Source organism: Lontra canadensis, unplaced genomic scaffold (assembly GCF_010015895.1).
Source record: "Lontra canadensis isolate GAN:19392208 unplaced genomic scaffold, GSC_riverotter_1.0 scaffold66, whole genome shotgun sequence".
Taxonomy (NCBI): Eukaryota; Metazoa; Chordata; class Mammalia; order Carnivora; family Mustelidae; genus Lontra; species Lontra canadensis.
In genome coordinates, this window is record NW_022631060.1 from 7,203,332 (window position 1) to 7,220,308 (window position 16,977).

The following is a 16,977-nucleotide window of genomic DNA, read 5'->3' on the forward strand; positions in this document are numbered from 1 at the left end:
CGCCTGGCAAAACCTCTCCAGATCATTGCCCAAGGTCACTGCCCTCTTGCTCACTTGCCTTCCTTCTTCATCCTCCACGTGGACTTCCAGAAGGCTCTCTCTGTAGGGGGGCCTTCTGGGCCCAGAGACGCCTATCCCACATCCTACTGACACCTAATGGACATCTCAGCCTTAACACCTCCCCAGTCTCTGGATTCTCCGCCCAACGCCCCGCAACCCCCCAGCAGGAGGCAGCAGAGCCTAGTGGCAGAAGCAGGGAAGCTGGGGTGTGGTCCTAGGGTGTGACTCTGGGCTCTGTCCCCTACCTCTGGATGATGTCAGGCAGGCTCATTAATTCTCCAGCCTCAGTTTCCCCTCTGTGCGCTGGGGGTGATGATGATAATGATATTTCGGTCTCATAGGGTTGTCACAGTGAATTCACCCGCAAAGTGCTGAGAATAGGGGTGCCCTGCTTCCCACCTCCTGGAAATGACATCACGACTGTCCCAGTTCTTCAAGCCCTCCTGGCTTCTGGTGTGTGTGTGGTGGGGGGTGGTGGTGGAAAGAAACAGTGGAAGTCTGGTTGACTTAGATTCCAAAACATGTCCCCACCCTCATGTGCATGTCTTCCCCGGAGCACTCCACAGTCCAAGTCGCGTCACCGTCACTGCCGCCTGGGACAATGGAGCAGCCCCCCCTTCCTGAACCAGCCCTTGTGCGCAGCCCCCAGCCTGCCCTCCCTGTCGCCACCAGAACCATCATTTACTTGAGAGATTTAAGTGGCAACTCAACCTCTCCCTCCCTTCCTCTTCTTTCAACTTGTCATCACGGAATTTCTAGATGTGCACAGAGAGGGAATAGGTAGTGGACGCTGCCACGTCCACCAACCGTATCCGATGGCAGTGGCTTGCTGTCTTGTGGCATCTTCCCCCCATCACCTTCCTCTCATGCTGAGGTGAATCCCAGGGTGCCTGGCTGGATCCGCATAGGACTCTGAATCTCGAGTCGTGAGTTCAAGCCCCACGTTCACTAGGCATGGAGCCTACTAAAAAAAAAAAAAGGGGGGGGGCGGGGAAGCCCAGATAGCACACCGCTTCACCTATAGAGACTTCGGTGCAACAAAATAATGTCTAAACCAAAATCAGAGGACATGCTTCTGCAGAGCACCGTCCTGGGCCTCCGCCTGCAGTCAGAAGCCACAGAGGGACCTAGTGGGGGGTGGGGTATCATGCGGCTGAGCGTGGACAGGGGGTGGCTCGCTCGGCACAACCGGGCCGGCCGGTTGCTTCTGGGAGGAAGCGCGGGGGTGCGCGTGGGAGGGTGCTGCGTTCTACCTGGACTCCTGCCGTCCTTCTGCTGGAGCGCAGGTGACAGAATTCCACGGAGAACAGTCGTCCCACAGGAAGACAACCCGGCCTGGGAGCACGCGGGCACGAGCGTTCTTTAGCGTGGGCTGGCCAGGAATTCCCCGGGGCTGGGAGAGCCGGCCGAGCACCCCGGGTGAGGGAGGGAGGCTTGGCCACCAGGGGGAGCCCTTGGACTTCCCTGGCTTGGGGACGAGGGGCTGCCCCCAGGGGAAATAGGCCGGGCTCTGTTCCTTGGTGTCCCAGCTGCCTGTGTTCCTAGATCTTGTCCTGCCGTTTGCGGGAAGGGTGGTCTTGGGCAAGTCCCTTGGCCTTCCCACACCTTGGTCTAACTCACTGGAGGGAAGAGAGGCCCTTTGGGGGCCGAGCCCCGAATCTGGTTTTCCCTGCGTGTTGGCCTTCCGTTCAGACTCTCAAACAGGGACCCTGCTGCTCCCGGCACTGAACCAGCCAGAGCCCCTTGCCTCCGCAGGAAAACGCTAGGAAGAGAGGCTCTGAGCCCCCTCTGCCAGGCAGCCTTCCCTGACCTTCCCAGAAGGGTCAGGTGCCTCATCTGTGAACGTACCGCCTCTTGCCTCCTTCCTCACATCTCACCCGCCCATGTGAGCTCCTGTGGGTTAGGCGGGTGGGTTCCTCTCTGAATCCCCGACTGGTTGGCAAACCGCTAGTGCTCTGTAAGTACCCGATAAGCTCACGCTGAACGGGTCTTCCGAGCAGGCCAGGAATGGCTGCCTGCTCACCGCAGTCTCGGGGCCTCCAAGGCAGGGGAGTCGTTGGGGACTCAAACCCGTGGCCCCCCTAGATTTGGACATCCCTGGTCTCCGGCACCTGAGATCTCTCTAGAGCCTGGCTCTTTCCCTTGTGCTCTGCTTGGCCGGGACCCACTAATGGGGTTTGTCTCGGTCTGGAATGCCAGGCAGAGCAGCTTGGCCTTTCTCTTAGGAGGAAGTATTAGCAGGGAATGGTGGGGTCATGCGTGTGTTTTGAAGGGCCCCTGGCTTCCAGGGGAGGATGGCTGCGTTGGGGCTGGCCGTTGGCGGTGGGGCCCCAGGCAGCCCCAGCAGCTGCGGCAGGGGCCTGTTCCTAAGAACACGGGGAAGGGGTGCCCGGCTGGCTCCCTCGGGGGAGCAGGGGACCCCTGGTCTCAGGGTTGTGAGTTTGAGTCCCACGCTGGATGCGGAGATTACTTTAAAATCTCTTAAAAAAAAAAAAAAAAAAAGCATGTAGGGTGGCTGGTGGGACCCTGGGCTGAAGGCCAGGTCTCTAGCTCAGGTAAACACCAATGCCTTTAGGTTTAGGAAGAATTCCAAAGGCCCAACACACTCCAGGGGCCAGTGCTGAGCTTGGCCTTGGACACCATGAGTTGAGGCACCTGTGGCCCGCATGGGGAGCCAAAACGACTAGATGATTGGGAACATGAACCCCCAAGGAGGGAGGGATGGACACTGCAACCAGTTCTCAGGGGATGAAAAGGCAGGAAGTCCCAGGCTGGGGCAGGGTAGACAGGCAGGCCCTGACATCCCAAGTCTCCAATCCTTGTAAGTAGGGTGTTGGGCAGAGGTCCCTGGTTGCAAACTGAAGATGAAAGTCATCCCTGTGCGTTGCCCCCATCCTACCTCCCCGGAAGGGAGCAAAGCACCCAGTTTGTGGGGACAGCCTCCAAGCTCTGGGTCTCGTGTGAGACTCAACCAGCCAGGGTGTGAAACCCACCTTTGTAGGTGGGTAGGTCCCAACCCGGGCTGCCAGGTGGCAGCTGGTGGAGGAAAGGGCACCCTCCGAAGCCCCGATCCCCACGCTGACGTGCAAAGCTGGTGTCCGGGGACAGTGGTGCAGGCTGGTGGCCGCCCAGGCTGGGAGATCGAACAAGCACTTTCAAGTTACGGGGGTTTTCTGATGCCCTGTTCCCCGCTCTGCTTCTCCATCCTCGGCTCCTCTGGGATTTCTAGGTGATTCTAGGTCTCCCCATTCCACAGATGAAGAAGCGGAGTTCCAGAACATGCCACACTCACTCCAAGTCACCCTTGTTCTGGGAACACAGCTTTAGGGGCTGCCCACCAGCTCTCGCAGCCTGGGGCAGGTAGGCGGAGCCAAGGCCATGCCCTACCTGGGCAGGTGAGTCAGCAAAGACACAGGACTCCAGAATGAGTTTAACCCCGATGCCGGCCCTCAGTGGGTGAGTGTGTCTCCTCCTCCTGTGCCTCAGTGCCCCCACCTTTAGGACGGGCATCTAGTGCTTCTGTGCTGGGGTCGAGGAGGGGGTTAGGTTAGTGTGTTAGGCACGAGGACAGCAGCCGGTACGGGACAGGCACTCTCTGTCAGCTCTGAGGGCTGGAACCTGGGAACCCAGGGATGTCATCCTGCTCGGGAGAGAGGGCCCTGGGTGCACTCAGGCCTGGGGCTCCCCTGCCTTCTGGGGTGACGTGGGGCAAGGTGCTAGTAGGGACGGTCCCACCACACCGGCTGACTGGGTTTCCACGAGGCGAGGGCACAGTGTGGGCTGGGCAGGCTCACTGAGAATTCAGTCCAAGCACGTCCAGGCTGAGCTGGCCACAACGGGCAGCTCTGGCCACAACGGGCAGCTCTGGCCACAACGGGCAGCTCTGGCCACAACGGGCAGCTCACCGGGTTAGCGCGGGACTCCGCTCTCTCGTGCCCAAATCCAGCTCCAAGCTTGCACCAGTGGGCAATTCAGAAAAAGGACATCTGTGGGAAGGCCCTGTCTCCAGGGCATGCCAGAGACGCCCAGGGCCTGGGGCGCCCCTCCCCGCACCCACTGAGCACAGGCACGTTCGGAATTAACAGTGAGGCCCCAGGAAGGGCGCAGACACAGCAGACCCCAAACCCGGGTGTTACCGTAAATGCTGATGAACATGAACCCCATCACACGCGTCCCAGGAAGGCCCCCCCCTGGGCGCGATGGCGGACAGGACACGACCTTCACAAATAGCGGGACACGGGTCTGAATGGAAGGTGGTCATTGCTTTAATTCGGGTCAGGATCCACATGGGGGCTCTGCCAGCCCCGCCCACGGCGCGATCGCTGCCCGTCGCATGGACGTGATTGTTTACAAAAATAAATACGAAAAAGCAGCCGCTCTTGAGTGATCGTGGACTTAATCCGACAGCGAGGAAACGTGCGGAGACGTCCGGCCTACCTCCTAATTGCACCAAAAGGATCTGGAAGCACTTGGTTTGGTGTCAGAGGCAACACGGCAGGAGGGGCGGGCTGGGCGCCCCCGGCCCCTCACATTTCCGAGTCCGCGTACATTCCGTTGATGAGATAGTCCACCTGCGTGTACTCCTTCTTCCTATAGCTCTCGTAGGCTTGCAGGGCGAGCAGAACCACGACGACGATGAAGAGGGCCACCCCGAGGAAGAGCGCCGCCAACAGGAAACCCTTGTTCACCAGAGACGGGCTGAGGGGCCTGGTGGTGACCACCACATACTGGCCTTGGGTACTGAGCGGGCACAAGTCTGTGGCTGACATCTTCGTGCTCCCGGGAGCCCCCGGCGTCGGAGCAGAGGACGCCGTGCCAGGAGGGGTTTCAGGTGGCACTTGCTCGGATGTCCGGGCTGTGCCTGGCCCCGCGGCCCCGTGCGTTGATGGAGCAGGGCTTGGCTGGGTCGTGGGGGATGTGGCCTCCCCCTTGGGGGTCGGGCTGGTGGGGGGCACAGGTGCTGGTGCTGTGCTGGTAGTCGGCTCCTGGGCATGGGCCGTGGTGGTGGTCACTGCTGTGGTGGCCACAGGAGTCACGGATGGGCGGGTGGGCTCTGAAGCTGTGCTGGAGAGGGTGGGTATGGGCCCACTTGCCGTGCCAGCCGTGCGCCAGCCTGTTGATGCCTGGACGGTGGGGGCTTGTGTGGACACGTTAAGCACTTGGGGACCCGAGGTGGCCGTGGGACTGGCTGTGGAGTTGCCAGGGGTATGCTGGGAAGGGCTGTGTGTGCCCATCAGGGCATGGGCAGTTGTGACAGTCCCAGTGGCAGGCTGAGCACTGGTGGCCAGTGTCGTCAGAGTTGCTGTCCCTGGCAGTGGGCTGCCACTCGGCACCTGCGTGTGGGGGACACGGACAGCGATGGAGGATGGGGTCCGTTGTGACACTGCCGGGGCAGGGGGCTGGGGTGCCCCAGAGGCTACTTGTTCAGGGGAACCTTCCATCCCCGCGTCTGTCCTGAGTGTTCTCCCTGCTGTGACTGCAGGAGAGCTGGCGTTGGCCACCGGGGTTCCTGTGGCCAATGGAACAGGAGAAGGTGTCACCGTGGTCATTATTTCGGATATTCCATTAAGGACTCTGGTAACTGTCATCACAGATACACTTTTCTTGGCTGGATTATCTGTCTGGTTGAGGACTAAGTACCCTTAAAGTCAGAAAAGGGAGAAAAAGATACCGTCACTTTCCATCCTGTGCAGGGATGTGCACATCCTGTGTCTTAGTTTGTGGCCTGTCAGTCTGGCCCGGGTGGCCGTTTGGCCTCAGCCCAGTGAGAACGAAGGAGGTGAATTGTGAACACGTTTCCCTCCTATCCTCCCCGTGAGCACACGGAGCCTGCTGCCCCGGAGAGGGTCACTCGGCACTTTGACGTAAGAACTCCCTCGTCCTCTGAACCCGAGCCCGTTGAAGGCTCAAGAGCTTCACTCTAGGGTCCAATACCCAAAACATCCATCAGAGGGAAAGTCTCACCTCAGAGGTGTGATTCACCATTAACAAAACCCATCACACACATGCGCTTTAGAAACCAGATATATCATCACCCAGACAGTCACACCGTAAAACAACTCTTGGCTTTCTGGAAGGATTTGTGGCAGGAATTCCTGGAGATGATCAGTGTCTGGCACAGAGCAGGAGTGTAATGAGATATCTGATGTATGAGCAGACGAATTCCCCAGTGAAGATCGGTTTTATAGGAGAAATTGTGTAGGGCCAAGCAAGTGACCCTGTCAGGACTCAGAGCTCAGAGGCCCAGTCCCCTGGGAGCTTTCTCCTCAAGCTGGCCCTTGGCAGCTCTGGGGCTCGCAACTCGCTGGACTAGGCCTGCACACGTCCCTTGGGCTCAGGGTGCTTCGGGATCACTGTGGGCCTGAACAGCAGTCACAGGGTTTTCTCACTTACGTGCATCCTGGGATGGTACTTGGCTCTCGGATAAGGACAAGGAGGAAATCCAAACGAGCACAAGGGCTGTCCACATCTTGTGGGTGAGCTAGGAGCCAGGCTGGGCAGTCCCTGGGGCTACCAGCTGGCCGCTCCTCAGGCTGCTGGTGACTCCCTGCTGCTTGCTTGAAGGATCTGGTCAAGAAAGGTGTCTGGTCAGTAATGCACAGCCTCACCTGGGCCATGGGACATGGTGGGGTGCCTGTTGTGGAGGCTTCTAGAAGGTCCAGGCTGCAAACTGAGCTGAGTATTTTGACCAGGGCCTGGCACCCAGAACAGTGTGATACCTCTCATCCACGGCGATCTAGTGACCTGTCCCACGCCTGCATTTGACGGGTTTAGAGGACTCCTCGACCCACTTTCATTCTGCGTCTCAACCTTTGTAAGCGCCCACCTTCCCACCCAGAGTTCCTAGTGTGAAAGAGCAGAAGAGAAAGGGCCAAGACCTGACCATGCTCACAAGGCCAAGACCTTTTGATAACCAAGATCGGCCAAGGTCACATATCAGGCCCAGGGTATTTGTGTACACCCCACGATAGCTGACCTCACCTTTCACATGGAGATATTGTTTAGCTAGCCAGCCAACTAGCCCCCATTCATCTACCTGTCCATCATGTGTCATCCATTCACCCATCTATTACCCACCCAGCCATCCATCAATGCACTCATCCAACATGCATCTATCCATCATCCATCCATCATCCACCCACCCAACATCCATCCATCATCCATCCATCCACCATCCACCTACCCTTCCATCCATCCATTATCCATCCATCCATCATCCACCCACCCAACATCCATCCATCATCCATCCATCCATCCATCCACGATCCACCTACCCTTCCATCCATCCATCTACCCACCATCCATCATCCACCCACCCAACATCCATCCATCATCCATCCATCCACCCATCCATCCACCATCCACCCACCCTTCCATCCATCCATTATCCATCCATCCATCATCCACCCACCCAACATCCATCCATCATCCATCCATCCATCCATCCATCCACCATCCACCCACCCTTCCATCCATCCATCATCCATCCATCCACCCATCCATCCACCATCCACCTATCCTTCCATCCATCCATCATCCATCCATCCATCATCCATCCATCATCCACCCACCCATCCATCCATCCATCATCCATCCATCTACCCACCCATCCATCATCCATCCACCATCCACCTACCCTTCCATCCATCCAATATTCCCCGAGTGCCTGCTTATGTGCCGGGCAGTGCCTGTAGAACAAAAAGACGAAAGCCACACAACTCTGTCCTCTAGGCAGCCTGCCATCCAGTAGGAAACACAGAAAAGAGGTCACTGCAAGCTTCTGCAAGCACAGAGGAGAGGCGTGACTCAGTGCCTGGAGCAGGCAGGGGATGGAGCACGGGAAGGCCTTGACATGTCAGCCGGAGGCTGGTCCTCTCTGTGGAGGCCCCAGAGGTGAGTGGGGGAGACAGGGTGCTGTGGGGCCTAGAGGAGGCACTGAATTCTGGTGGGTGGAGAGGCGTGGCCCGGGAAGGCTTCCTGGGAAGGCAACAGGTGGGCATATTCTGAAGGATGGATGGGATCCGCCTGGTGGGGAAGGTGTGGTGGAGGTGGGTGGGAGAGTGCAACAGGTGACAGCACTGGGGCCAGAGGCTGGGGGACAGTGTGCTGAGACCTGGGATCAGACCAGAGATTGGCGGCCACCATTGGGCAGCTGGGGTTTGCGGGGGCGCTGAGGCAGGTGTGTCACCAGCACAGGAAAATGCTTGGGCAGGAGGGACAGATGAGGGGCAGACGTGACAGGAGCCCCATGAGGAGGCGGCAGGGGTAGCAACACAGGCAGAAGGGGACAAGGCCACAGGAGGCTGAAGGCCTAGACCAGGGGGTGCCACTGCAAGAGACAGAGGTAGTAGCAAGGACCTGGTCACCTAGCTGTCTGCAGAAACTTCCAGAAATGCCACAACAGCTTGAGCCTCACCAAGAGGAGGACTGGGCCCAGCCAGACCTGGCTTCCCGAGCACACAGGGGTCTCCCCACCCTCACCCCGGGGCCCTCCAGTGTGCTGGTCAGCTGGTGTCCCTCACTGTAGGGGTGCACTGGGGAGCAGAGGGGCCCACTGGTCTCAAGAGTCCCATCACTTCACGCCCTCCTGGTCCTGGGTGGCCCCTAATCCTGTCCTGAGACCCACGTGGCTGCCTGCAAGGCCCAGGTCCTCTCCAGACAATGATGCAGTCACACGCAGTCATGCTTGGTCCCATGATTAAACACCTGATTTGAAAACAGTCCTGCTGGGAGTGGAGGGCAGGCAATGACCCAGGGGCTCGCGAGGGCACCTGCCTGCAGACACCCAAGGCCTTTGGTCTTTCCAGTGCCCTTACCACGAAGCTCTTGAGTTGCACAGGACATCACGGAAGGCAGCACTCGAGTCACACTAAGTGAAAACATCCTGATGGGCTACTCAGCCGGCATGAAGGCTACCCACTGCCCTCCGTGGCCCCGCACCTAGGCGGCCCCTGGTGATTGGGCCAGGCTCACTGTCTTTCCATGAGCCCTGAGTCATGAATGAATCACCTCATGCATCCCCACCCTGGCCCTGATCTGCATGCCACCCCACAGCTTCCAGAAAGATCCCTGGAACCCACAAAGGTGATTCTGCCTCCACTGCTCAGACCCCACACTATCCCAGGATAACCCCAAAACTCATTAACACGGCCAAGGAGGCCTTTAAAATCTGGTCCAGCTACCTCTGCCCCACGGGCCCAGCCCCATGGGGCATGTGGAATTCCTGCAGTTTCTAGCCCTGCACCAGGCTTAGCCACCAGTGTGCCCCAACAAGCCCGTCTGGCCCTGCTAGGAGCTCCGCCAAGCAGCCCCTGCGTGGCAGAGAGGAACGAGTAGAGAGTGGCCGCCCAGTGGCTTTCTGGCTCCTGTGATCAGAGGGGACTGTGGGAAAGTAGCCCCACGATAGGAAAGCCCCTCGAGCACGAACTCTTCCAGAAAGCTGGCGCTTTCCTGGATGCTTCTCACCCCTTTGCAAGAGTCCCCAGCTTTATTCTAGTTTCCAGTTGCACCTTCCATCCAAAACTGTCCGTAAGGGCTCCTGGGAGCTTAGAGGTCTAGAAGACTCAGCCAGAAGCTACCAATCTGCGTCTTTTCTTTTCTTCTTCTAGATTTTGTTTATTTATTTGACAGAGAGATAGAGCCAGAGAGGACAAGCAGGGGGAGGGGTGGAGGAAGAGGGAGAAGCAGTTCTCTCTGCTGAGCAGAGAGCCCAGCGGGACTCGATCCCAGGACCCCGGGATCATGACCCGAGCTGAAAGCAGACACCCAACCGACTGAGCCGCCCAGGCGCCCCCGCATCTGTTTTCTAGAGTGCAAAAGACATTCTTTGTTCTGACAGAAACAAGCAGGGGGCAGGGTGGGGAGAGAAGACACAGACCAATGCCACAGACGAAAGAACTGAAACTGGAAGGTTTTGGGAACAAAGAACCCACACTCCCCATGAACTGAGGCAACGCAGCTGGCGCTCAGTGAATAAATGTATTTAAATGGCTCTTTCTTTGGCCGCTCATGTCTACTGAATGTATTTAAAACGCTAGCACTGCCAGGCCCAACATGCTCCCTGCACGGATCTGGGCTCTGCCAGGGGTGGGGAGGATGACGTGACCGGGCTTCCTGCATGCACCCCGGGCACCAGTGCCGTCTCCTGCCCCCCTCGCTACAAATCTCCAGGCCAGAGTCAGCAAACTTTTTCTGTAAAGAGCTAGACAGCAAATGTTTTAGATTTTACGGGCCGTGCGTCTCTGTCTCAGCTACACTTGTGAACGATGGGTGTGGCTGTGTCCCAATAAAACTTTATCTACAAAAACAGACAGGAGGCGGGACTCAGTCCATGGGCCATAGTTTGCGAACCCTGCTCTAGCACTGGAAGGAACTCCAGAGCGGATAATCGAGCTTAGGGAGAGAGGAACAGAGTCACTGTGCCGAATGGATTTCCTCCTTTTCTTTCAGCTCGTCATGCGGAACAGACATGGACTGGACTGTCTCGCTGGTGGTCTGGGGACAGACTCTGGCCTCTCTCCTCCCAGAATGGCTGCTGCTAGGCGGCTCCTCACCCCCCAACCCCAGCATCGGTGAGGGGCAAGCATTGAGAGATCTCAACACCAGGCCCAGAGGAAACCTCCTGCGGTTTGGGAGCCTGTGTCACCAGAACAGCAGAGGGCCACAGAGGACCACGTGCTCCCAGCCCCTCCTGTCTGTCCCTGCTCCTAGCCCCGCTTTCCTGGTCTACCTGGGAAGGGAAAACCGCTGTCCATGAAATGCCACAGAACAGGCCACTCTGGGTTCTGCTGTCTGTCCTTTCCCCCACTTTGCAGCGAAGCTCTTGAGGGGCCCTCTCAATGGTGCCTCAATGCAGGCAGGGCCACGGACACTCACCAGACGCAGCTGCTCAGGGCAAGCTCCCACGCTGGGCCCTCGTCCTCCCTGGAGAGCGGCAGGCTTGGCACCGTGTGCTTGCGGGGCGAGGTCTGGCTTTGCAGGAGGTGAGAGCAGCTTCGAGGAGCACTTGCAGGCCACGGCATGCTTTGTGGCCACGTGGGACATGGGCAGATGCCCCGCTCTGGGAACAGACGCATCTACGGTTCAAAAAAAAGTAAAAACTCCTTAGGTAAAGCAGAGGGGGGCAAAGCCCAGGGAGGAGGGAGTCACTGGCAGAACAGCCTTAAATAGACCATTGTGCTGAGAGACTGACAATGTCCATTAGAACTTTCAATGTTGGGCGCCTGGGTGGCTCAGGGGGTTAAGCCTCTGCCTTTGGCTCAGGTCATGATCTCAGGGTCCTGGGATCGAGCCCCACATCTGGCTCCCTTCTCAGGGGGGAGCCTGCTCCCCACCCCCCCCTGCCTCTCTGCTTACTTGTGATCTCAAATAAATAAATAAAAATCTTAAAAAAAAAAAAAAAAAGAACTTTCAATGCCAAGACTTGGCAATGGAGCGCTTTCTACTGCTGGAATTTCTTCCAGGGAAGTAAGTGGACGGATGTGTAAAGATGGACGTCTGAAAAGATGTTCATCATGGCGTTATTTATAACAGCAAAACAACTGGAGTGGTTATAGAAGATATGGCCCCACCCACATATTGAATACTATGGCAGCTGTTCAAAAAATATACAACTTCCAGGTGCCGGGGTGGCTCGGTCGGTGGAGTGTGTGGCTCTTGGTCTCAGGTTGTGAGTTCGAGCCCCACACTGGATGCAGATTGCTTAAAAATAAAGTCTTAAAAATATATATATATAGCTTTCTCTTTATTGACATGGGCCACATGTACCAACAGATGAAAAAAAGCAGGTCATACAACAGTATATGCACCAGGATTCTCTTTTTATTTAAGTAGACATTTGTTGGGGCACCTGGGTGGCTCAATCAGTTAAGCGTCTGCCTTTGGCTCAGGTCATGATCCCGGGGTCCTGGGATTGAGCCCCATGTCGGGCTCCCTGCTCAGCAGAGAGCCTGCTTCTCCCTCTCCCACTTCCCCTGCTTGTGTTCCCTCTCTCGTTGTCCCCCTCGCTGTCAATTAAATAAAGAAAATCTTTTAAAAAATAAATAAATAGACATTTGTTAAGGGATCTGGAGAGATTTACACCAGAGCATTAATGATAGTTATGCCTGGGGAACAAATTTACTGGTGACTTTCATTTTCCACCATATATATATATATATAAATATATATATGTGTATTTTTTTTCTTGCACAAGCATTTTGGAAAACATTTTGACCCATGAAGGAAAACGATGTCTGATTTTCTTCAGGTATTTTGAGCTGCGGGGGCAGAAAGGCACAGAGTAACCTGCTGGATATAGTTTTTCACATGTAGATTTTAATGATTTAGAGAAACTCCATAATTTATGTATCAGGAACTTCATTCTTCTAGGAGCCAGCCACAACTTCAGAGGAACCAGGAGGACAGTTGTAATGCAAAGACAGTAACCAGAACAAATGTTTCTCTCCCTGGTGACTATTTAATGGACACTTGGGAGATTAAGAAATAGCTCCTCACCTCCTTAGGAGGTGAGGATGTGTTAGGACCCCCATGGGCTCACTCTCTAATACAAACACCCACAGGTGTACACACAGACATACACACACACACACGCATGTGTGCAATTGCACACACAGTTACAAACACATGTGAGTGCACAGACAGAGCATGTTTCTAAGACTATGTCAAAGAAACTCCACAAGTTTCTCCGGAAACTTCTACTGGACAGTCACTGCTTATGCACTACCAGCCCCTTATGCTGGTGGTCACTCCCACAGAGATGGGAACTAGCCGCCCATAGAGTCTAGAACAGGCCCTCGTTGGGCCATGACTTCATCTGTCTGGAAGGTTCTGCCTCCACTTTCCAAAAGCACATTCTAAATGTCAAGATTCACGTGTGAGGACCTGCGCTGATCTTTGTAAGCTGACTCACAATGGACAAACCACGAGCAAGATTTAAATGACACTCCGTCCTGCAAAGGCTTCCCCGAGCTTTAAGCGAGGGGCCAGCCAGTCATTCTCATTATTAGGGTGCAGGGAGACTAGGTAGCTCAAGGCCTCAGACTATAATAGATGGAAAGAAAAGAGACCGCTGGTGCAAGAAGGGAATAAACAAGAAAGAATGAAGTTATTATTAAATGGAAGACCCGCAGGTGGAGAGACAGGGGTTAGGCTGCTGCTGGGATCCACTCTTTTTCAGCGGTCAGCTCCCCACAAGTTCTGCTGGGGGGGAGCACCCCGAGCCAGGTGACCCTCCCTCAGAAAGGCACCCCCGGACTGTGGCCTTAGGTGTCAACTTCCTGATCCTTACCTGGTCCATGATCTCGTGATACCTTCCAATACCCCTTGTCTCTGAATTATTATGTTCCCAACCTTGGCTTGATTTTTTTTTTTTTTTAAGATTTTCTTTATTTACTTGAGAGAGAGAGAGAGAGAGCATGAGCAGGGGGAGCTGCAGAGGGAGATGGAGAAGCAAGCTTCCCACTGAGCAGGGAGCCCAACATGGGGCTTGATCCCAGGACCCTGAGATCACTACTCAAGCGGAAGGCAGATGCTCAATCAACTGAGCCACCCAGTTACCCCTTGGCTTGAGTTTTACAAAAACTCTTTTAGGAACCTGTTACATGCCGAGTGCTGTGTGCTGATTACATGGCCGCAGACTCTTGAATGGCTGGCTTCCTTCTCCTGGCCTAGACTGGTTCCCAGGATCTTATACAAGTAAGCCTTAGGCTTGGTAAGGGATTATAGGTGTCACCCCCACATTCCATCAGTCCAGTAAGATCTAAATCAGCAGCAGCATGGCCTGGGCCCCTACTCCAAGCTGGACAAGCTTTATACAGCAAGCAGCAGGAAGTGCAGAAAACAAATACAGAGCAAACCCTAGATACCTAATCCCAGCACGTCACCTGGCTGAACTTTGGCAGCACAACCCAAGGAACACAGGTGTGTGGTTTTGCATATACAGACATTGCCCTGTGGTCTAAAGGACGTGTCTTCATGGCAGATGGGAACTGAAGTGGATATCATCCTAATTACCCTGCCTGCTTCTGTAAGTTTAAGTTCTGTAAGTTTCTGCACCTTTTGGTATCACAGCTAAATGCTGATCAAAGGCTAGTTTTCGGTGGCACTGTGGGCAAATCTGGCATTCCCTCGTCCATGAAGCAAGTCCTGCCTATAGGTGGAAAATTCGTATTTTAAATACTTTCCTCACCGATTTCAGGGAAATTTTTAAAGATGCTTCCTCCAGGCGGTAAAAATAACTGAATGTTGGGATAGGCAGATTTCTAAGCATGATGTTTATGTCTTATGGCAAACCATGTGGATGCTGATTCCGCGTCTCAGCCCGAGATCGTGAGCTGCACACAGTAAGCAGCCACCGGGCTCCCACGGGGGGAGGGAGGCAGGCGGATGGAAAGGCACAACCCCTCCCAGGTGGAGGGCCTGGGAAGGCCTGGGTCACCTAAAAAGCCAATGCTTTCTTGGAGGGCAGCACTCTGGGGCCCAGCCTTGTCCCGGGAAAACCTTTCAGTTCCCCGCGCATTTGGGAGTGTCCCAACTCTCCCACCCTCCGCTCCCAAACTCCAACGAGCCGGGCCTCTCCCCAGGTTTGGGATATCCCCTGCAGCCCTCCTCCTCCCTCCAGCCTCGAGAGGGACCGAGTCCCCCATCGGTCCCCCGCCTGGCTCCCTCCGTTCCTTCCTCCCTCCTGGCCTCCTCGTCTTGCACCGGTGCCCCCACTGATCTTTGCCAGGTCGCCCTCCTGCCTCTTGTGCCCCCATTCAAGCCTCCTCCTGCCCCCACCTCCCTCCTTCGCTCGCAAGCCGGTTCAGGGAGCCGTGACAACAGCTCCCCGGACGGCGGCGCGGGCCCCTTACCCGGGCGCGGCAGGCCTGCAGCGGCCGGGTGGCCGTCGGACGGCGGGGAAGTACCCGCGGCCCGGCGTGGAGACGTGGCCGGCAGCGGAGCAGAGCACCGGAGCCAAGACTGCTCAAGGCAGCCGCCCCAGCTCGGGCCCCGCCCGGACCGCCCCGGAACTGACGTCACCTGAGGCGGGCCCTAGTGGGCGGGGAAGCTCCGCACGGAGCAGGGAGGGGCCCGCGGTGCCAGGAGCTGCAGAGAGGGAGCCGGAAGCGGGGGCGTGGCCGTCCTCAGGCTCCGCCCACCGCGGGGCTGCCTGGACTCCGTCGAGCTCGTGGCCGGAAGCGGCCGGGAGCTGCCGTTTCGGACGGGCGTGCGGCGAAAGTGGTGGCGCTCCGCCTCAGCAGCTGGCCTGTGGGAGCTCGGACGTTCCCCGACAGCGCGCAGGGCCCCGAGCCCTGGGGTGGCCCACAGTGCCGCCCTCCTCCCTTCCACTTGGCCCAGCCCCTGGAATCATGGGGGTGGAGGCCCCGCGCGGGCTTCCGTGTCTGACCTGCAGGTTCGGTGCGACAGCGCTGTGGGGGCTTTGTGCCTCTTTCACAGATGCAGAAGCGGAGCCTCAGTGTCCAGCAACTGTGAGACGCCGGGTAACAACGGGGCCGCATGGAGCGCGTGTAGGAACTTCACCTAGAAGTAGGCTTTGCGAATGACTAGTTGTGTGACCGAACCCCGCTCTGTGTAAAGCTCCCTCGGGACCCCCAAGTCCGAAGGCAGCCTGTCTGCGAAGGCTGGTCTCCTGGGAATAAGCCAAAGGCTTTATTTTCAGACCGCCGTGTAGCCTGTCCTGGGGTCCTGGGCTGAGAGACGAAGCCAGACGGTGTGCGAAGAGGAGGTCACCTCCCTGCTCTGAGCTCTGGGAGCGCCTGAAAGGCAGTTGAGAGCTGCCAACCCCACTTCGACCTCCTCGAACTTTCAAGTTTCAAGTTGTGTAGAACTACACAGCGCACGCGGGTTTGCCGGGACCCAGGCCAGTTGGGAGGGTTTGCGAAGACAAGATGCTTTCGCTTTGCGTTTGCTCTGATTTCCCCAACTCGCTCAGATCCAGCAAGGGCGGCATCTGTGTTCGAAGAAAATATACCCAATGGCCAGTTGTAGTTCTGCGCCTGACTTCCTCAAAAATCAGTATCTGTGGCTGTTTTCCTCTTCGGGAAAATCAGGACAGTTTTTACTGCTGAGGCTGAAATTAAAAAGGTAAAGACACACGCCTCCTTGAAGACCTCCTAGTCTAGGGAACGGTCTGTTGGCCCTCTGTCTGCTCTTGTAAGTAAAGTTTTATTGGGACACGGTTACACCCTTTATATATTGTCTAGGCTTTTGCACTGCAAGGACAGAGTTGAATAATTGCAGGAAAAACTGTATGACCCACGACACCTGAAATACTTACTGCCTGGTCCTTTACAGAAAATACAGCCCAAGGTGTTACTAGGAAATGGCTTTCAGATGACAGTGGTACTACGTCGCCATGGTGGTCCAGAAGACAGGGAAATTCATTCTCTCCTAGAGGAATCTTGCACCTTTCCAGTGGATTGGGCTTACCTGGAACCTCGTGTCGAGCTTGCTCTGGGAACTGCATAGCTGGTTCTGCAGACTATTATGAAGAGTAGAGCAGGGCTCTGCGCTGCTGTTGATGGTAGTGGATTACGTTAAGTGAAGGCTTTTCTCTCAGGGTACAGATTATCTCGGGTGCTTTCTCTGCAAAAGAGCTGATAATAAACTCAGAGCCCAGTGCTCTTGGTTGTTGGATTACGTTATTATTTGAATATACTCCATGCTCTGGAGTCACCCGGCCTGGCTTCAAACTCCAGCTCCGCTTTTTAGCTTGGTGACAGTGAGCGAGAGGCTTAGTCTTTCTGTGCCTCAGTTTTATCGTTACTCACGGTAACGATAGTTACTGGTCTTCATGAAGACTGAATTAGTGAATTCGGAACCATCACTCCTAGGGGAAAAAACATGGGCAAAAATTTCCCTTCATGCTCAGCCCTTCATTGTCATTATTAATCGAAGCTTCCTTTTTACTCCATA

General features: G+C 56.0%; 1 protein-coding gene across 1 annotated transcript; it reads right to left on the bottom strand.

Annotated features, from left to right (window-relative positions):
• Positions 1-4,303: 4,303 nt before the first annotated feature.
• CUNH11orf24 (chromosome unknown C11orf24 homolog) lies at positions 4,304-15,051 on the bottom strand. The gene is made up of 4 exons (XM_032879675.1): positions 14,913-15,051; positions 10,936-11,135; positions 6,454-6,627; positions 4,304-5,701 (listed from the first exon to the last, which is right to left on the bottom strand). Exons 3-4 carry the CDS (start codon positions 6,527-6,529, stop codon positions 4,587-4,589), a joined length of 1,191 nt encoding a protein of 396 aa, XP_032735566.1. The 5' UTR covers positions 6,530-6,627; positions 10,936-11,135; positions 14,913-15,051; the 3' UTR covers positions 4,304-4,586.
• Positions 15,052-16,977: the final 1,926 nt, after the last annotated feature.